This window comes from Protopterus annectens, chromosome 16.part0, assembly GCF_019279795.1.
Source record: "Protopterus annectens isolate FY-2018-M chromosome 16.part0, PAN1.0, whole genome shotgun sequence".
In the NCBI taxonomy this organism is placed as follows: Eukaryota; Metazoa; Chordata; order Ceratodontiformes; family Protopteridae; genus Protopterus; species Protopterus annectens.
Window position 1 is genome coordinate 800,407,400 of NC_056750.1, and position 22,296 is coordinate 800,429,695.

The 22,296-nt window shown below is 37.9% G+C and overlaps 1 protein-coding gene across 3 annotated transcripts in view; it reads right to left on the minus strand.

Annotated features, from left to right (window-relative positions):
• Positions 1 to 22,296, minus strand: part of NSMF (NMDA receptor synaptonuclear signaling and neuronal migration factor) — a 150,444-nt gene that overhangs the window by 110,918 nt on the left and 17,230 nt on the right. For all 3 annotated transcript variants that reach the window (XM_044058741.1, XM_044058743.1, XM_044058742.1), the window contains exon 2: positions 8,599 to 8,660. In XM_044058741.1, coding sequence (XP_043914676.1) covers positions 8,599 to 8,660 — 62 coding nt within the window. The remainder of the gene's footprint in view (positions 1 to 8,598; positions 8,661 to 22,296) is intronic.

Genomic DNA, 22,296 nt, shown 5'->3' on the forward strand with positions numbered 1-22,296 from the left:
ATCCTGCCTGTTTTCCCAGGATACTGCCCAAGTCCCATATACTAATGAAAATGTCCTTAAAGCGCTGTCCACACTGCCTGTAGGTTGCATTCGGTCTGTGAGACTGATCCAAGGTTTCATTATACTTTTAATGAGTCAACAATTTATTGGGTTATTCTACAAGTAATGCAACTTCTGATCTTGATTCCAACTCTGTGGTATAAAGGGATGGAGCCCTGGCAGTGACCCCACTGTGAACAGTAGACCAAGCCTATGATGAATTGGCAAGGGGATGGGGACTTGGTTGCATTTTTGCTGGTGCAGCTATGCCAAGAGGGAGGCAGCAGGGTTTTAAACTCAGGACAACAACTTTTTGAGGCACTCTATTGTACATCAGTGAAAAAGAGTCCCTGACAATTTAATGGACAGCAGTATTCTGATTGTCATAAGACTGGATGTGTAATGTCAGAATATCAAAATGCAAAAACATTAAAATGCTGAAATCAAAATACCTACTGCAGCCTATATCTAAAATGCACATACATTCCATTGGAACACAAATCATCAGCAAACTATATCAAACCCATATTAGCAAAGCTGGAAAACAAAAACCAATATGGGTCCTGCAAGGGGCTAGCTCTGTTCTCCTTACATGTAGGTTATTAGTTATTTTGACTTTGATATTTTAAAGTCTCAGTGTTTGGATATTTCAACGTTGTATATTCAATATTACAACTTTCTGCATAACACTATTTAATAAACAGTCAAGAACCTGAAGTCATCACATGAAGAAAACGTAAGGAAAAGTCTTTTTCCTCTGCATTCCTCGTGAAATTCCTGCTGTGGTGTGACATGTCTACGACTATGCTATCTTCTTTCACCTAAAGTGTACTTTATATTGAATACCTGGGGACTAACTATTACAAATGTCCAAATGTCTCCTACTCGATGGCAAAAGATTATTCATGCATCAAACTGCAAGAGTGAGTGGCAAACAGCACTTTAGTCCAAGAATATTCTAATATTCTCTTGTAGGTCAATATGACCATCAGATCAAAGTAGTTAAGTTTATAACCTGGCCACAGCACTGATGATTCACAAAATGAAGTAAACCCAGGTGCTAGGACTGGTGCTTAGGGGTAGAATGTCCATTAGCCTATTTCTTTCTGTAAAGATGGATGGATGTAGTTGTCAGTACTATTGCAAACAGGCAGAGACAGTCACTTGACATGGCTGGATATCAAGTGGCATTGCATATCCATCTTCCATAGAGGAATGGCAGAATTCCCTTTATTATCATGATGTGTGATATGCAAATTGTCTGCACTACCTTGCTACCAGAACCCCCACTCCAGTTTATGAGTTACTTGCCCCAGTCTGGCAGGTAAGCCACTGCAAAGGGCAGAGAGATAAGTGTTGTAGAAGAGGGAATACAATCAGTGAGCAGAAAAAAGAGGGGTGCTGGTAAAATGTGTGGTAAATAAATCAGCATCACTGTGATCTATGAGGATACCATGACACCCTGGGTGACTAGTGATCCCACTACATCAGGGTGTTATTCTATAGGATTATGAAATAACAAAAATGTACCCATGTTCTGCACTACTGATACCCTATTGATTGTTGAACTGATCCCATCCATTCATCAACATTGTTGCCACAGCTTCAGTACTTTGCATTGGGCTGGTACCATCCCTGCATTACTAAGGATGCCATAAGTTAGGTATCTCCATGGTTACCATAAGTTAGGAAGTCTGTGCTGAACAAGGTCCTCCCATGCTTTATGTTTGTGTGGATCACCATAGTTGTCATCATTCAGTTAGCACTTATGAATGCTAAAGAGTTGCATTTTAATGAAAACACTGCACCTGCTCATACTGTGAGAGACCTGCATTACACTGTAATACCTATAAAGTACTTTTAATACTTGGAAATGTGACAGCATCACACATTTGTGTTGTTAATGAATTATGTTTTAAAAGTGAGTTGCAGTATTTTATACTGTAAGTGTCTTGTTATGCACCTGCAATACTAACAGAAATACTCTAATGTTTACGAATGTGACGGCAGTGCATTCTTGCTGCTATAGAATTGCATTTCAGTGGTAGCATTATTACTGGGGCATACTGTGAGGGACCTGTGAAATACCTGCGGTACATAAAAAGTGGTCTGTACTGCTTAAATGTGTGATAGGATTATACCTTTTGTTACTGAATTACATTTTAATGGCAGAACTGCATTTATTCATACTCAGTATTTTAAAAGTACTACATGTTAGTTGTGTACATGATAGTGTTACACTTTTGTGTTACTAATCAATTACATTTTAACAACAGTATTTTATTGTATCATACTATGAGGAATGAGCAATGAATTGTAGTACTTCTAATGTACTTATAGTCCCTAGGAATGTTATAGCATTAAACCTTTGCTATGGATCTGCAGCATACTGTAGTATTAATGAGGTATGCTGCAGTATTAATGCTATACTGTCTGGGGAATATTGCTGTGCAGGAGCAGGAAATAGGTGTCCTGCTCTACTGCCTCAGAATCATTTTTACTTAACAATCCTAATTAAGTTACAGAAGGGCAGTGAGGGATGGAGGGTCGAGTAAGTGAAAATCACCCAGTACTTTGTCACTAAGGTGAAGGTGAAGCCACTGCAGGAGTGGCATCAGATAGATACCTGTATTTTGCAAGTAGGATGACAAAACACAGCACATTTGTACAGGAACACATTATGGTGTATGCACCCATGAATTTTGTGCATGACAATGCATAAGTGTACTTAGAGGGACAGATTACTGCCAGGTAAGAAAACAATGTTCCCTACAAATTCCAGTATGATGGCCTTGTCCCTTCACCCAGTTACCAACCCTCACCTCACATCTCAAAGGGAGACTGTATATGGACAATGCACATGCATATGACGAGGGACGCAGGGCTGAGCATCGGTATCCTAAACTTTACATTTGTCATTTTTAACACTAACAGAGGCTCTAATTGAACTGTTTTCTTCCCTCAAACTTCAGAAACATCAAGAAATAACAGAGCTATCTTTGTGTACAACTGATGAGTATATTCCTGGTAGCAATAAATAGTGTTTTTAGTTTTTGATAAAGTGAAAATGCACTGTCACACAGTCACAAATATTTGCACTTGCCAATGGTTTTAAGTGACTTTCTTGAAGGTCTAGCTTTTTGATCCCACTGTGATCCATAAATTTGTGGCTGAAAAAGAATTTTACAAATGTGAAAATATTATACTTTGCTCATTCTGCTGATTCATGTTTGTCACCTTTCAGAATGATTGTTTTCAGAAGATTTTATAGTTCAAAGTTTAACTATGACACTGGGTATACAAAAGAATCTGAACATTGATGGTATTTTAACTGATTGTTTATTTTTGTTATTAAATTAGCATCTTACTTTACATTTTAAATGTTTACATAGTTTACTATTTTTAATTGTTCTTACTTCAAAGTCATTTTTTTTAATTTAAAAGCACTTTAATAAAGCTGAAGCTGAAATTGTTGCAGTAGATTAGTGGTTCACATCCAGCAATCTTTATATAAACCAGTCAAAACAGAGTGAAAAGTAAGGATTTTCTAGATTTCACAGCAAGGTCTGAGTCGAATATCATGGCTGCGCTGTTCTTTATGCTTCTATTGCTTTATTCCTGAGTAGTTAAACAAAGATACATTGCTCATAGTTTTACTTCTGAATGATTCATACATTAGAAACTACTGGCATCTTTATACCTTTCCAGTGGCTGTAAAATATAATCACACAGGCGGAATCATCTTTTCTGTCCTTCTCTGCATGGATTTTCTCAATTTAAATTTGCTAGCAGTCTGTGTAGTCTACTCACTCTGTTTTTTTATTTTTTATCTAATTCTGTGCATTTTCTCTTGTTCCATTGTAGATTTTTGATCCCAGTATCCCTAATAACCGTAACGTTTATGAAACTGTCACACTGTAAGCAGTGCCAAGTACCAGATGGCTTTCAGATATGTACTTGTCAGCCTACTCAATAATATCCCAGACTACAGTTTTATTCCACATCACACCAGGACCACAATGTAGGAGGAAATCCCCCACACTGTTTTCTTGTGGATAAAGTGACATTTGGGTTTGAGTAATGAGCTACAAGCCCTTCACTTTGTACTCAGGAGATAGCACACTAGTACAGAAGTTACTGTTGCAGTCTTGTCTTCTGGTTCATTTCCAGGTGGAGTTTTCTTCATTACACAGTTTGATGTCCCCCCACCCTTTATTATTTTGTTGGCTATTCTGCTAGCAGAGCCATGTGGTTAGACAAACTGGATGTCATCAAATTGGCCCCAAGAATGTGTGTGATGCTTGTTTATCTTCCATAATGCATCAAATCCACTTACTACATATTTCTGGATGAAGACTCTTGAGTTGTATAAGCACCTCTCTAGAGGAATGAAATTCTAAGTCATTGATCCCTCAAGGAGTTGTGCAGACAAATTCCCATCATGGGCTATGATTGAAGCAAATCCTTACAGCCCAAGTCATAAGATGGCAAAATGAGCACTGATAAACGTCTAAGCCACTCTAAACCCCTTCCTGATGGAGAATTTAACTTACAGTGTTTCAGTTCAATATCACTTGTGTTTCATAAGACATATATTTAATTCCTTACCATACCCTTATTTAAACCCTTTATTAGATGTCGAGTGCAGGAATAGAATAGCTAAAGCCCTTAGCATGGATGTCAGGCTCAATGTTGGATTATACCACTTAACCCTTTGAATAGGAGGGGAGAAATCATGTATAGAAAATATAAGGAGCAAAGTGTCTGACTTGTTGAGTTAAGTAAGTTTCTTTCCCATGATAAAAGGAAGGTCACAAAAGAAGTCACTTCAGATAGCACTCTGACTCTATGTAATATATGGTTCATACAGCATCAGAGAATCAGTCAGGTCGAGAGCATTTTTCTGCTGCTTCTTAATTTATTTGTATTATTATATGGTGACATTAAATAGATAGCTTTACCCTCTTGGGACACTGGACTTTCAACAAGCAGCAGTTATCTGGATTCTAAACATCTGACCTTTGTCAAAGGACAAAGACGCTGTAAATTCATTCTGCCCCATAAGAAAAGGAGATGTGAGATATCTGTGCCTCAGTGGCCCAGCATACTGCATCTATTCTGTTACTTAAGTCTTAAATAGACCCCTTACCTCAGTCCATTAAGGCAAGCAAATGCATTATTTTAAAGGACAAATGTATTTCTGCATATACTTTCCTGAGCAGATACTTCAGCTTTTATGTTATAATGTTTCATACATTTTTTTCTTTCTTTGAATTCTGTTTCCAGTTATAGTGCATGTTTTAGTTTAACAATACTGTATATACAGATTTGAAAAGCTTTCTTCTTTTTCTTCCATTTAATTGCGCTACAGCAAAGGTATGAGAGCTGCATAGTGTTTGCCATGACAACAAACTGCACTATCATAATTAGTGTTGTAACCATGGGAAATGTAGATGCGGTCTGAAATGCTTGCAAATACCATTTTTGTAAAATTTAGTGCTTTAGGATAACTAGCTAAGTGGACGGACAAAAACTGTAGCTCTTCAAGTAGCAGCAATAATAGTTTTATGTTTTATAGATCAGCATCTATTTTTTTGTTACAGAAGTGTAACCATTGCCTTACAATTTGGTAAAAGAGTGAAGCAATGCATGATGACTCTGAAAAAAAAAAAAAAAAAAAAAATATATATATATATATATATATATATATATATATATATATATATATATATATATAAAACTGCGGTGGTGGTGCTGCGGTAGCGTTGTCGCCTCACAATAAGATGTTGTCCTGTTCGATTCTCAGCTAGAGCATCTTCTGTGTGGAGACATGCATGAATGGGCATACCTTCGTTGAAGGTTGTGCATCAGAGCTGGCAACTCGGCACATAAAAATCTACTGCCAATCATTAGCGGACCGGAGTTCTGCTGTGGTGACCCCTAACCAGGAAAAGCCGAAAGACACAACAACAACATATATATATATATATATATGAACTCCAAGACTGCACAACAGTGGAGAAGGGGCAAATTCCATCATTCAGTATTTTGAATTTTCAGTCTTTTGGGATTTAGCATTTTAGTCTTTCAGTCTTCTGATGTAGACCCAAAACTCTGCACATACGGTAACCAGAAGTCAGAATCAAACATAGAATGCAGGATTTGTGAGGCAGACAGCTTAGCTCTAAGTCACCCTGCTGAAATCAATGTCTGATCTCAGTAACATTTCCTAACTAAACAGGTATGGAAAGCAATGCATGATGACTCAGAAAATATGAAACATAGAGAAAAATACAGTGGGGGGGGGGGGCTAACAGTTCACCAAAGAAATGGAGCACACAGTAGAGATGCACAGGTAACTGAGCTCATTTTCAGGGTGTGAGCGAGAAGTAAAAGAAGATCTGGGGAGAATAAAGGAGTACTGCATCGTAAGCTATGGCTTGTGGGTGAGTGACAAGTAAAAGAACATATAAAAAAACAAACACTGAAACCAGGAAAAAACAACAAAATTAGAACACTTCCTTCATAGCACACACTTCAGGCAGCAAAATGATGACCACCTTGGTTAAATCTGCACACAAACTTTATTGATTAAGTGCTTTTGTTTCCTTAGAAATAGAAGCTTCGTCAGAATAAAAACACAATCCCAACAGTTCATTTAAATATCCCTCCATATTAAAAGAAACGACCAATCAAAATATGCATGCTAAAAATACCATTTAAAAAGACATTGCATTATATATATTCAGCAAAATATATGTAATTACCCATAAAAAATCTGGAATACCATCTTTTATGTTAAAATATTAAAAAATAATGACATATTCAACAATGATGAAGTTTCTATATCTAAGGAAATGAAAGCACTCAATCAATAAACTTTGTGTGCAGATTTGACCAAGTTGTTCGTCATTTTGCTGCCTGAAGTGTCTACTAAGAGGGAAGTGTTGTTCTAAGTAAAGGAAGATCTGGGAAGAATAAAGGAGTACCACGCTGTGATCTATGGGGTGTGAGTGAGCAACAAGTAAAGGAAGATCTGGGAAGAATAAAGGAGTACCATTCTGTGATCTATGGGGTGTGGGGCAGTGACAAGTACAAGAAGCCCTGGGGAGAATAAAGGAGTAGTATGCCGTCAGCTGTGGGGTGTAGATGGGAAGTGCATGTGTTGGCTACTACCTGAGATAAGAATAAAATACTTTGTGTATGGCAATGTGGGGGATAGAAGCTGCAGGGTCTAAGTAACCAGAGTTATAACAAATAGGCCTGGGGTGGTGTGGGTGGTGAGTAGATAGTAAACACAGACTGCAGAGGCACCTAGAAAAGACATGCACCACAGAAGGACATGATGTTGACTCAATGAGCTCTCTATAGAAGCTTGCTAAAGTTGTGTTACTTGTCTGTGACTCACTGACAACATGATAAGTAAAGTAAAGCAACATTCAATACTGAAAAAATTCTGGCACTTGTTAAAAGAAGCTATATATGTGTAGGAAAGGCATGACATACGTGAAACTGAGTCAGGGGGTGGAAAATTAGCTGAGCTAAGTGGATTCTGTCTAAAAAAATTGCATTTCATAGATGCCAGGGCTAGTTGGAGTTTTAACCTTAAAGATATCTATGTGCAGCAGGTAGACTAACATTATAGGTAATTAAATAAAATAAACTATTAGAAATCAGTGATGTTAAACAACAGAATAGATTTTAAAATATTAAATAATACTGTAGGATGATTGTAATATTCTTATATTTTTACTTTAGACCCTCCTAGATGTTGTTCTCAGTTTATTCTATACACTTTCTTTGTATTACCAAGTAAATATTGTTATATGTGTTTAGTTTGTAGTGAAGCTTTTCTCCCCGGGCTTCCATTGAAAATGGACTACTAGTCCAATCTCACCATCCTGGTAAACAAATGTCTGTTAAAATAAAATCGCACACTGCTTTTTAAAACACAATTATCAATCTAAGGTATATAGCAGAAGATGCGCAAACTCTAGTGCAGTAATTTGAGTATTAAATTAAGAGAACAAGGTGTCACTGTGATTTCAGTAAATGATGCTCCACCCTCCTTTCATTTCTTTTAATGCTTATTGGACATGGAGAACTTTCTCCTTTGTGGCTCCTTCTCATAAAATGCTATATCCCTTTCTGACACCTAGTAGAAAACGTATCACACTTCCTTCCCATACTAAGATTTAATTTTATGAAAAAACAATTGATCTCTATATTACATAACATCTTTTCTTTATTCCCCATATACAGATGCTCTTCTTGACACAGTACTCCATTTCATAAGCAGATGCCTACAATGCAGTTCACACCTTTTCGGTTGCCATGGCAGCAAGGCTAAGTTTCATGTTAGAACAGAGTAGGCAGCAGACGCAAGGCTATGACGCAGTTATAAACAAATTAGTCCTCCCTTCCTTGTCCACTAACTTTCCCCCAGAAGATTTAATTATGAATCTGAAGCTACAAATAATCCAGCTATTATAGCAAGTCACTTGTGTAAACAATGACTTATAGTTTCCCTGATGTGCAAGAACAAAACTCAGCTCTTACCTGAACCACTTCTGTTATCCGACTGATTTTGGGACAGGTATTCACCAAAAGCTCTGGCTGCTCTGAGCAGAGGAAAACAAAAGACACAACAAATTACTTCTGCCAGTCTGAAACTGCAACCTTGTAAAAAAAGTTTTACAGTCTTTTACTGTGATGCTTTGCAAATAACCCTTGAAAAGGCTCTACAGACAGTGGTGCACTGTGATGTTTTCCATGTAACCCTTATTATATATGAATTACTGTTGTCAATCTGTGCTGTATGATAAGAAAGGATATACAATCGGTCAATGATAAACTAATGCTCACTAGGCAAGAGAATGTAAGATGTTTAAACAGCAGAACCTGGATACTGTATCATGCAAATGTTATGCAGAAAAAAAAGCATGTTCATCAAATATGTGATGAATTTGATGGGCGAGATGAGGTAAACAACAATCACTTATAATGTGTGGAAGACCTCCCAGAGGTGGTGTAATATTTTGTCTAAGATGGGGGTATCATGGTTTCAGTGAGATCTGATGGCAGTAATCTGAACTCTGTGTTATTACAGAAGACATTCTTTGAGTCAGAACCACATCTCTCAAGTGTCCAGATTTTTGAAGAATGCCCAGATTTTTTGAATCATAGTTTTTGTTTGTTCCTTATAAAATTTGTGTTTTTTTTTCTGACAAAAATCACTAAGGACTGAAGTCATGAAATAATGAAACACATTTGAGTTTCAGATGTCATATCCTTCAGAAAATGCATGGCAACAGAATACCTTTTATTCTATAAACAGTCTGTTTACATTAGCAATATTTAAAATCTGTTCCTATTTTAGAGCTTTTGTCCACCCATTATTTTTGGCTTTGTCAAGATTTCTTGTGCTTAGAGGGATTTACCAAACTGTTTCTTTTAACTACTATCGTGTGGAAGTTGTCCTATTTAAATCCATCCATCCATTCGCAAAGCCTTTTTCCCATTTTTCCACATGGGGTCAGGGTTTCACTCCAATAGTGACAATCATCTTGAGCCAAGGTTCATTTTTTTAAAAATAGCAAAGCAGCCAGCAGAGTTCAGCTACAGGCCTGTTCACTTGATGGCAGGGAAGGATAGGACTAGCAGTTGGGGAGAAAGTAGGGGTGCAAACTGAGACAGGTGGTATTGCAAATAGTGCCTGGGGTTGGCTTCCAACTCAACATGCCACTACTTCATTGTATCCTTCCTTACTACATGTAGAGCAGCATGTAGCCACAAAGCGGGGTGCATAACAGGGCCCTATGGGGAGCCCAGTGACTTGTCACCCTCACTCAGGGTGTGGGGGTTTAAACTATGCAAAAATGCCTCTAGTTGCCAGGATACTAGCAAGGACATAAGCAATTCTTCTGGGTGCCTATACGACAGTTTCTCCGGATAGATGTCACTCCAAAAGATAGTGATGACCCTCCTGCTTATGGTTTAATGAATGTGCTGAGACAGTTTGGGAATGGCTGATAGTACACAAGGACAAAATTATTTAGAAAAGAGAAAAGCTACCAGTCTTCAAACATCCCCCTATGGCTGACATAGAGTAAATCAAATTAAGAACAAGTGAGAGCTATTTGCATCTCTATTACAAAGCTTTGCAGAAAGGATTTTTGTAATGATCGCCTGTGGCTGGATTTAGAATACTAGCTAAGACAGTGCATCAGTACGTGGCTCAAAATGTTTTTCAATTATCAGTGAGAAAGCCAGAAAAAAATCACACAGGCTTTGGAAAACTGGATATGTTACTGATTCTGTGACATCTTACAAAACATTTCTGTTAAATCTGAACACCAAGAGAAGTGTAATTATTAACAAGAGATTCTTATGCTTAGATAATACTGACTGAAATCATGTTCAGCTATAAATGTAAAACCACAGCTGCATGCTTGTAATACCCAGTTCGTTTTAATTAAGTTGCTCCTTCATTCTTTGTGCACTGCATTTGCAGCTTTCATAGCAGTGAATGATATATGCTGGTAATAATAAATGCATAATGAGTTTGGTCACAGAAGCTGGGTTACCTTTACCTCAGTAACTGATCCATAGCAGAACCTGGAGAAAGTGGCAATTAGCTAGTATTCACTCCTTAGATGATTCTGTTTTTCTATCTGTTCTGTTTTGTCATTTGTGCATAAGCAATGCAATAAATCAGCATGTTTGTACAGGCATAAAAGCATCCCTTGTATTTATTGTATTTGCATTTGCCAGAGTAGAGCACTGATATCCACGGACCTTTTTCAGAATCAGCCCTGGAGGGAGTTGCTCTGAATTACACAGGTAATGCAGGTTGAGGGAATCAAACCTTGCACCACTGGAAAACAGGAGACAGCACATTAATAGCCCCTTAATCTCCTCCACCAACTGTCAGACATTGCACAGCTAGCAATACAAGGATAAGCATGGTGTCTTTCTGCTATCTGACAAGTACCTTTTTTCCAACTTAAAATACACCCATAACTCTGGGATGTACTAAGACAGGTATAAGATGTGATTATTTAAATTACTAAAGAAATAATATAGAAGTTAATAAAAACAAAATAAGTGAAATTAGCCAGCCTGTCCATATATACCAGCCCTGCACATTTTTTTTATTATAAGCTGATTTAAAACTTGTAGAGACATATGTACTTTTTAGTATAAGAAAGTCAGTGAGGTAATTTTCTGCTAAATGTGCTGCTCTGCATCAACAATAGCACTGAGGTTTGAGTTTCTTAACTAGTTATATTTGTTAACTGTGCATATGTCAAAACTAGTATAAGGTAGATCTAGGAGCGTTTTACCTGGCATTTCTTATTACTCAAACCAGGATGATAAAACTGAACATTTATAGTTTGCCTCTGTTAATTTGCTAGGGTCTTGAGATTAAATCTCCAAACACAGACTTGAAAGCTATCCTTGGATAGCTAGGCACCCAAGTTTTACATAAGGAACATTAACATTTGTAAATTAAAGCAATCTGCAGAGCTTATGTATTTCTGGCTCAAATGCAATATTTCATATAGTATGAGAATTTTACTTTCTTGACTTCTTTATGTATTTCTTTGAACTTCTTTTATAGGAAGCCAGGAACGCTGAGGGATAATTATGACTGAATTAGAAGGTAGTCTACTCTAAACTAAAATCTTTACTAGGCTTGCTGTTAGTAATGTCTTGTGATCTTCAGATGACCATTAACTAGTGCCATTGCCAGTATCATAACTTGTCCTTATGTGGGAACTGGTAGGAGCATAAGGACTGCATCTGCAATGCTTAGACTAGCAGGAATGAAAGTGGAAATCCCACAAATATATACTTAGTTTGAATATGCAATATCTCAAAATATTGCCTTTACTCCGAGGCACTGCAGTCAAAAGAGTTAATATTAAGGATTAGGTGGGGGGTACAGGTTTTCATGCTCGGGGTGCACAGGGTGGCCCCTTCCTCCAAAAATGCTTACATATTGTTACAGTGAGTTTTGAAAGTCAGCATTTTACTTAAACACTTATACTTTGTTTCATAATTGTTGGGACTCAGAAGTATTATCCTACGTTTGGAACAGAAAGGCACTTTATCCAGCTCTGTAGCATTCGGAGTTAAATCTCTGACTGCACCCAGATAATCCATGTCTGACTAGTGACACAAGTGCTGGAGAGACCAGGCACAGGAAGATATGAGTCAGTGGCCAATGCCAGCTCACACATCCTGGGGTGAATGAGGCAGTATGGCTCTCCATATTAGTGATGCCTGCAGGAACACAGGTGTACAGCTCACAACAAGCAACCTTGAGTGTCCAGGCTACATAGTGGTGAGTTAGTGACCTGGGAGGTTGCACATGAATGGTAGTGCATATCTCCAGGGACAGCAACTGTGGAATTGCACAAGCAGCTGAGCAGATGGGAAAATGGCGCTCTGCAGGATCAGCAGAATGGCCTGCTCTCTAACAACTGACTCTCACCTCCACCAGGGAATAAATGGACCAGAGGGATCTTGCCTGGATGGAGAAAGGAAAGGGTGAATTAAGAGCACAAAGGTGGGAGCTAGTGGACACATCCTATGAACCAGAAAAGAGTTAGACTGAGAGAGCAGGGAGCCAGTAAAGGTTTTTGTACATGCCAAACATGCTGTCAGAATTGGTAGTATTTTTGTTGGTCAAAGGTCAGTTCTCCTTCACCATTCTTTATCTGGTATCTTTAATAAAAATGCTGTGCCTCATGTTAGAGATAGTACTCTTCACCCACAGTGGCTGTGGTTAGGACCATCTTTCTGCAACATGGAAATCCTTGGGAGGTGAGGGTACTTCTTACTCAGACATCTGTATGGGAATGATGAAGAACAGCGCCTCCCTCCCCATAACATGATATATTTCCTTGTATTTCTTGTCTTTCTTTTAGGTTAGGAAACAAAGCTTTAACAAAAACACCCCGAAGAACATTTCTCTCCAATGTCATACATTGTTCTGGATATTGCTTACTTAATACCGCATAACTCCTTTGCCTATATCCTTTTGCCATGCATGCATGATCTGGATTCATTACCCAAACCATTACCGCCTTCATTTTATCCTATTCCATTATCAGACTTTGCTCAGTATCACTTAAGTAATCCATCTTTGCTCTTTGGGCCATCCTTCCTTTATTGCACTTCTCCAGGTATCTAATTAGTTCCTTCTATAGCATCTCTGGCTCTCTGTTCTTAGCCTATTACCTTCAGAGTTATGTTGAAGATCACTGTCACCATGCTGGTCCACTCCTCTCCTTGACCTCAGAGTTTTAGAGTTACTCATCCCTATCATGATGAGTCTGTACTTCTCGAACAATTTTATAGTTGTGTATAGAATTCATGGCTTTCATTTCTACCAGAATTCCTTTCTGTATGTAGGTATGTGTAAGCATATACAACCCTAGATGTTGATCATCATTTTTTATACACTTAAGTTGAAGACAATGTGATTCACACACTTTAACTTGAAATCAAACTCATCTGCCAAAGGCTGGTCATAAGTACCATGTCTCTCTCTGCACTCTGTTTATCTGTTCTCTTACTTCTAGTTTTACTATTGTTTTATCTCTTTGGAGCAGTAGAAAATTATTAGTTGCAACAGTTTTTTTCTATCCACATTTTCTACACATGTTTTGTTGAAATGGATGCTGGGCTATAGATTTGTATAAATGAGGCTATTTCCAGTGTAATTAGTCAGTGTCACAGAAAGATTTATTACCTGCCTAATTTCAGTACTTGCAGAGGGCGGTGTGTATTTTGTCTTACCTTCACACATTTTCAGTCGTTGTCATGCATTTCTGATGACTAAAGGTTGAGAGAAAAGAGCCAAAATCTCATACCAGCAATCAAATTAAGACTTCGCACACCACCTAATGACAGGAGGTGGCAATAATATACTAATTTATTTATTTGTTACTTTTAGTGTGTTCCCCAGGCCTTTTCTTATGTAGTGCCTGATGATCAAGAAATCCATTAATATTGATACATTTTTATTCAGGAACTAAGCTTATCTTAACCCAGTATGTGTGGAACAGAGCAAGGATTTCATATAACCAATAGATGTGTAATGCCCATTAATATTTAAGATATTCGCCATACTGGTAGGTGCGTCATACAGTTTCTCATGATATGTCACCCATTCACTCACAGAGCTTCATATGAAGCAAATTACACACTGCATAAGGCTGCTTGTGCAAAGTATTCCCAGACTAGCTGTACAAGTGACAAAATAACATTTCCATATAATACTATAAACTCCTGTTGTACATTTATGCATATGTTATTCAACATTCCAGAGCTGAAAGCAAAGCTACTCTATACATTTATTTATTTGTTTGTTTGTTTCTTTGTTTGCTTATTTTGTGTAGCTTACAATGTATCCAGGTCAATTTCTGCAGCTTAGAAGAATTATTCAAACAAAAGAAATCAAACGTATATGTAGCAATACAATACATGAAGACAATTTTAACCAGACCGTAGCTTATAAAAAAAAAGAGAGAGAGAGAGAATACTGGCTTGACTGCATTAATACTCCTCTTAAAAACTACATGGGCCAGAAATTTAAGAAGACTGATCTAACAGACCATTCCAGGAATCTACACAAGATACTATATCCACTTCAAATGGAAGCCTGGTGCTTTGGAAAATAAAAAAGATATGTTAATGAGAACACTCTGTTCTGTTCCATACCACTCACCATGCACTGCTTTGTATTTATATATATATATATATATATATATATATATATATATATATATATATATATATATATATATATATAAACAATAGAGAATCTCGATGTACTGAAATATCGAAATTCAGTACGTCGAGACGGAATACGCGAAAGTGCAGTTACGCAAAACTGCAGTATGTCAGCTACGGTAATGCCGAATCCACTTTTGTGGTATTGCGTTCATGACATGCGGTGCGGTTTGTGGATTTATCTGGGGTTTTAGGTAAGTGTTCTTTGTTTAAGGCTATTGGATAGGGATGTTAGTGTGTGTGGTGGTGTTTTTTGTGTGTTTGTGTGTTTAGTGCAACCTCGTTGTTAGTATATATATATAAGTAGGGGGTGGGGGCACAGCCCCCCAAATGGGGGTGCAGGTAGGCTTGCCCCCTTGCTTATAGGTAGGGTAGGTGTGTTTGTGTGTGTGTGTGTGTGTGTGTGTGTGTGTGTGTGTGTTCTGTTTTTATGTGTTGTTTTGTTTGTTTTAGTGTAGTTAGGTAGGTGTGTGTGTGTGTGTGTGTGTGTGTGTGTGTGTGTGTGTGTGTGTGTGTGTGTGTATGGTTGAGATTGTGATATTCGCAGTTTTGTATTTTCGGGTATGTGGTTGTTCGACTATTCAGTCTTGAAATACTGAAATTGGATATTTCAGTATTTCGAGATTGTATAGTGAATATATATATATATATATATATATATATATATATATATATATATACATATACACATACACATAAGAGTGAGAGATGCGTTCAAGGTGAAGGTGGGACTACATCAAGGATCAGATCTGAGCCCTTTCTTATTTACAATGGTGATGGACATGTTGACAGATGAGATCAGACAGGAGTCTCTGTGGGCTATGATGTTTGCGGATGACATTGTTATTTGTAGTGAGAACAGGGAACAGATTGAAGAAACTCTGGTGAGGTGGAGATATGCTCTAGAGAGGAGAGGAATGAAGGTCAGCAGGACTAAGACAGAATATATGTGTGTGAATGAGAGGGAGGATAGAGGAATGGTGAGGATGCAGGGAGTAGAGTTGGCGAAGGTGGATGAATTTAAATACTTGGGATCAACAGTTCAGAATAATGGTGAGTGTGGAAGAGAGGTGAAGAAGAGAGTGCGGGCAGGGTGCACTGGGTGGAGAAGAGTGTCAGGAGTGATTTGTGACATATGGGTATCAGACAGAGTTGAAGGGAAGGTCTGCAAGATGGTAAGGAGACCAACTATGTTAGACGGGTTGGAGACAGTGGCACTGATGAAAAGATAAGAGTCAGAGCTGGAGATTTGCACTGGGTGTGATGAGGATGGACAGGATTAGAAATTAATGTATTAGAGGGTCAGCTCAGGTTGGATAGTTTGGAGATAAAGCCAGAGAGGCAAAACTGCGTTGGTTTGGACATGTACTGAGGAGGGATGCTGTGTATATTGGGAAAAGGATGCTAAGGATGGAGCTGTCAGGTAAGAGGAAATGAGGAAGGCCTAAAATAAGGTTTATGGATGTGGTGATTGAGGACATGCAGGTGGTTGGTGTGACAGAGCAAGATGCAGAGGACAAGAAGAAATGGAAACAGATGATTCACTGTGGCAACCCCTAATGGGAGCAGCCGAATATATATATATTTATTTATTTTATATTTGTTTACTAGCATAGTCTGACTGGGCTGTTAACACTTATTCAGCAGAGGCCCGGGAGGGGAAAGCCCCACATTAAAATCATACTTTACATTCCAACAGTATTATATAAAGTATAAAATATACAGATATTTGAAATAAATACAAGTAAAATATATAAAAACAGGGTAGATTGCAATAATAGGTTGTTCATACAATAATTCAAACTTAGTACAATACAATAAAGAAATACAATAATAAAGAAAATTAACTCTATTATAACAGGTGTGTGTGTGTGTGTGTGTGTGTGTGTGTGTGTGTGTGTGTGTGTGTGTGTGTGTGTATATACATATATATATATATATATATATATATATATATATATATATATATATAAATCCACCAAAGAATCAGGCACACAGGAGCATGCACACACACACACACACACACACACACACACACACACACACACACACACACACCTCTCTTGCAATCATAACAGGTGTGAAAAAAAAGATTTTATTTCTCATAAGCAGATGCATCAGACCATAAAAGTTTGTATATCCAGCTTTAAAACAAAACAGGGATTAGGCCAATAACCCAGCTAAGACAATAAGCCTGAAATCTTCAGTCTGTGTCTGAAGGAATTTTCAAAAGTATTTGGCAGGATGTCATCCTTCACCATTGAGCAGACTAGCAGACTTTGTTTGTCATTCAATCATGACACCCCACCTCAGAGAATAATAGAGCTCCTGAATAAGTGACTGCTGACATATTCCAGAGCACTATAGTATTTCATGTACACGTCCTTTGTCATTATGAGAATAGGAATGGAATCAACACCAGACAGCATCTGAGAGTGCATAGCAAGAATGCTTTCCAAAATATGATATCTTTCTGAGATTCAGAAGAGCTTTGTTGAAGCTGTTTCCACCCACAGAATAATAAAAAGAAAGCATAAACTGTCATAAACAACAGGGCTCTAAGGTTCCATGGGAAAACTAACAGAACAGCATATACAGGGGGATGGGAAATAACCAGAGCAGGGCTGTATCAGAACAGTGAAAAGCAAGTAATCCAAAGCTGAATGGTTCTTCTCTCCATTCTAGAAAGTTTACTTGCTTTACATGGAAGGTGAGTTGAAAAGAGATACTTTAAAATGCAATAGCATCACTTCAGGTTATGCAGTGCTGCTACCTAGTGCTCAGGTCGTAAAACAATCCAAGGTTAAAGTGAGTATTGCAATTAGTAAGACCAGCCTTCTTTTTCTGGAGTTTGTAGAAGGAGATTGAAAGGTCTGGGGAGTAAATTACCAATACAGAGGCATCAAACAGGACACCCTATGGTCAACAAAGAGAAATGAAACCTGCAAGCACTGCTTCAGAGAGAAACCCAGTCTCCTGTTTTGAGTGATTTTAATTATTTTTAATTATAGTGAAATGGCTAAAATGCTGCTTACTTTTAGTGAAAGCATAAACCAGTATTATTTTTGTCCTGTGCTGTGACACACCACTTACTTGGAGAAATGAATAGCTTTGCACTTGTTGTGACGTACTACATTGTTGAAGTATACAAATGTATGCCTAACTACAACATATGAGCCCATCAACACCTCTCATAGGTTCATAGGTTTATAGGTAGGTAGTAGGCTATTGGCCCAAGGGCCTACATAAGCTTAGCCAGCAAGGTACCATAGCTTACGCCACCCAAGAAAGTTATTTTCCTGTGCAGCTGTCGAGCAGAGACACAGAAATGATCCCCGGGGTGTATTTCCTATTTCCCATCCACTCATCAAGATTTTTCTTGAAGAGTGCTAATGAAGAACTTTGCTTGATATAGATGGGTAGCTTGTTCCAGAGTATAGGAAGTCTCTGGGACAGGAATCTATCCCTCCAGCATGTCCTGTTTATTGTGGTGACAAGGTTTAGGTCCCTAGAGCGTGTAGCTCGGAGAGATTGGGATTTCTTTAGGTGTAGCATGTCCAACAGCTCGGGATTTGACCTAGCTTTGTATGTTAGGCAGAGATCACCTCGGAGTAGGCGATATGCTACAGAGTAAAGCTGGAGTTTTTTGCATCTGACTGCACTGCTTTGTATGTTAGGCAGAGATCACCTCGGAGTAGGCGATATGCTACAGAGTAAAGCTGGAGTTTTTTGAGGTGGTCAGTGTAGGGCATTTGTTTGAGGCCAGTAATCCTCTTTGTGAGGTACTTCTGTGGTCTTTCCAGCTGCTGCAGATGTCTTGTGAGGTACTGTATAATGGGTCTAATGAGTGATGAGTAGAGGGGAACAATGACCCCTTTTTCCTGGATGAGAACCCTTTTATGATGAGGTATGCCACATAGAAGGACTTTCTGACTACTGTGGCGATGTGACTATCAAAGGAGAGACTACTGTCCACCTGGGTCCCAAGGTCTCTGTTGCGTTGTGCAACTTACTGTATTATTACTATATACTGTGTAGGCTACCTCAGTACATTACTTTGCAGTGTGTATTTGTCTACTATTAGAATACAGATTACCTTATCACTGCACTGCTCCTGAACATTTCACATAACTTCTACATCAGTATATCACATCCCATTGCTTGTCGTATGACTGCAACATAGAAACTTACTAATACAGGGTGCAATTCACTGCATCACTGCAATGTATGACACAAATCACATCACACAGTTACAGAATACAGAGAACTATATCACTGCAGCCCCCTGCGCATTCTGTCATGTGTCACTTTACAACACCACTGTAGTGGTGCATAAATGTATCAGCCAGTTACACTGTACTGCTTACTACATCATTAAAATGTTTTGTACAATCCACTATGTCATACACTTTGCAACATCTCTGGAATATGCAACTTTTTCTGTGTGGAGACATGCATGAATGGGCGTACCTTTGTTGAAGATTGTGCATCAGGGCTGGCAACTCAGCACGTAAAAATCTACTGCCAACCATTAGTGGACCGGAGTTCCGCTGTGGCGACCCCTAACCGGGAAAAGCTGAAAGACACAACAACAGAGCATTGACATTGCTTGCATCAGTCAGCATGCAGCCATGGCAGTGAAGTACATTCTGCATCAGTGCAGTGCTGCAGTGTTACCTTTTACATCACATACATCTGCATCACTGTGATGTGTAGTTGTATCACTTAAATACACACTGCAGCCCTTCAGTGTTTTAGCACTATTTGTTATATGACACAATTTGCTGAATCACTACTGTACAGATGTATATTGAACTACAGAGTGTTACCTCACACATCTGACTGCACCAATAAGGAGCGCATCTGTATTAGTCAGTCACATACTACATCACTGCAGTGCTCCAGTACTCTGTTACATCACACTCTTTACTGCTTCACTGCAATGTCCAAGTGTACCTGTCAACTGCATATTACTTCACTGTAGTACTCCAATGACTTGTTAACATATCAAACTTCCTGACCTTCAGTGCTCCAGTATTCTCTGTTACATGATGCTTCTTATCACCTCATTTCACTGTGTAAGTATATCAGTCAGTTACATACCATATTACTGCAATATTTTAGTGTTATCTGTTATGTTTCACACTTTACTGAATCACTGAAGTATAAAGATGTATCAGTGAACTGCATAATGCATCAGTGAAGTGTTCTAATGCAGTGACATGATACTACTGACTGCCTCAGTGCACTCATTCAATTAGATACTGCATTAGTAATGTGTTTCAGTGCAAGTTATGGCATATACCTTAATGCATCACTATAGTGCACAGCTGTTAGCCTCATTAATAACTTAGCACTTCACTGCAATGCTGAGATCTAAACTAAAATGTGTCACACATCTTCTTTTATATTCTAACTTACTCCATAGCTGCAGCATGTGCAGCTGTGCTTTAGCAACCTGCTGTAACTTGTACCTTAGAATGTCATTGCATTTCACGCCTGTGCATTTCACTTCTATTAAGTTCTATAGTTTTGATTACTAATATGTGGAATTAGTGTACGCTGTGATGTTGTTGAGCCCTGAACAGGTTTCTTTATCACTGTGCTGTCTCTTGTGTACAGTGTACTAACACGTGTCACTGCATACACAGACTCTATAACTGCATCATGTTACAAAGCACTACACTGAAGTACTGCTCATTTTACAGCTAGATAGCTAATGATATTGTTGTGCAGTTCAACGAAGGATTATACAGTGTAGCATACTGTATCACTGTTTGTAACCACATACACACTCTGCTGTCCTCTGGTGCACTATACAGCACTAGGTAATGCTACATAATCAGCAGACAGCGAAACATTGCATTGTATTTAACGGCTTAGTACTGTGGTGTTAAAATTTGGGGGGGGGGGTTGTATGTGTGCTGTGTTACAATGAACTATATCATTATGCTGGACAACTTGTATAACTTATTTTTCATTTACTTGTATAGGACTACACAGATGCAATACACCATATCATGAAATGCTGCTGTTATACTGTATGCTGCTGTACAAAGTATACCATACTATACTCTTATATATACTACTTCTTTATTTATGTATTTACTTTATTTTTTATTTTATTATTTTTAGTATTTTTCTGCTTATTTATCTGTTTATATGTGCATCCTCTTAGTTTATGTGTATCACTGCGTACCCCTAAAATTCCATATTATACAGCATAGTGTATAACCACTGCCTTCTTACTGGGTAACATACCATACTATTACAGTCTTTATTAGAATACTCTGTCTTCATATCATACAACTCACAGTATCATTTCATTTTAGCATAATCTCAGTCTTCGGTTCAACGGTATTATAATACAAAGAGACCAACCTCATCTATTTACTAAGTGAGTTGCGGTTTAACATAATAACCTGCAGACAAAAGTAGAAAATGTGTTAGTGGATCTGCCCTTTATGGCATTGACTTTCTGTAATATCTGTCACACTTCAAAAGCTCCAGATAACTGTATAAATCCAAGTGGTCCAGGACTGTCAACTATAATTTTTCATTTAGTATTTTATTTTCTATAGTTTTGTGATGAGAAATGTTCTTTACCAGATGTGTAAAACTTGGATTGCTGTGCCCACCCTCAGGATAATGGGTCGTTTCACAACTTGAGGTGTGTAATAAAATCTTATTAAGGACAATACTCTGTGCATTATCAGCTGTTAAGTGGAACACCATTTCTCCCATAGGAATGATGAAGTGCTATTTCCTGTTACTGCTTCTGAGCTGCAACAGTTAATACACCTCTTTGGAATATTCCAGGTATAGAATAGAGTGATGACAAGTTTCTGGGGTTTTTTTTTATTATGAACACTAGACCCACAAAACTGGGCTACCCAAATGCAAGTATATAAACGTATCTGTCCTTGGTAAGCTACTAAAGAAAAAAAGAAAGGAGAAAACCTGATCCGTTGTTCAAATTAGAAATTTCTCTGTATTATTTTTTACATACTTAATGTATTAAGGAATGATATTTATTACTTTACAATGTAATACAAATGAAATAATATTTATAAAAATAAAACATTGTGTGCTGTGCATTTACTTTAATAGTATGCACTCTTCTGAAAATCCCTTATGAGACAAGATGCATCCTAAGAGATCACGGTAGCTGTGGCTTAAGATATGCCTTCAGGAACCATGGTAGCTAGGGGAAAATATATGCCCTTAGGGAACTCAGTAGCTAACATCTGTAATGCAATATATATAATATCCCATTAGGCTCACTATAATATGTATTCTCTTGTTTGGATTGTGGTATATTTCATTATTGTCTAAATCCTAGTGTGTCACTGTAATAACTGTGGAACAGAATTAAAGTGTTTAAAAAGCTTCATATTGACACCTAGTTGGTTTTGGTGACAGGAGATAGTAACCAAAAAAAAATTGCTTCTC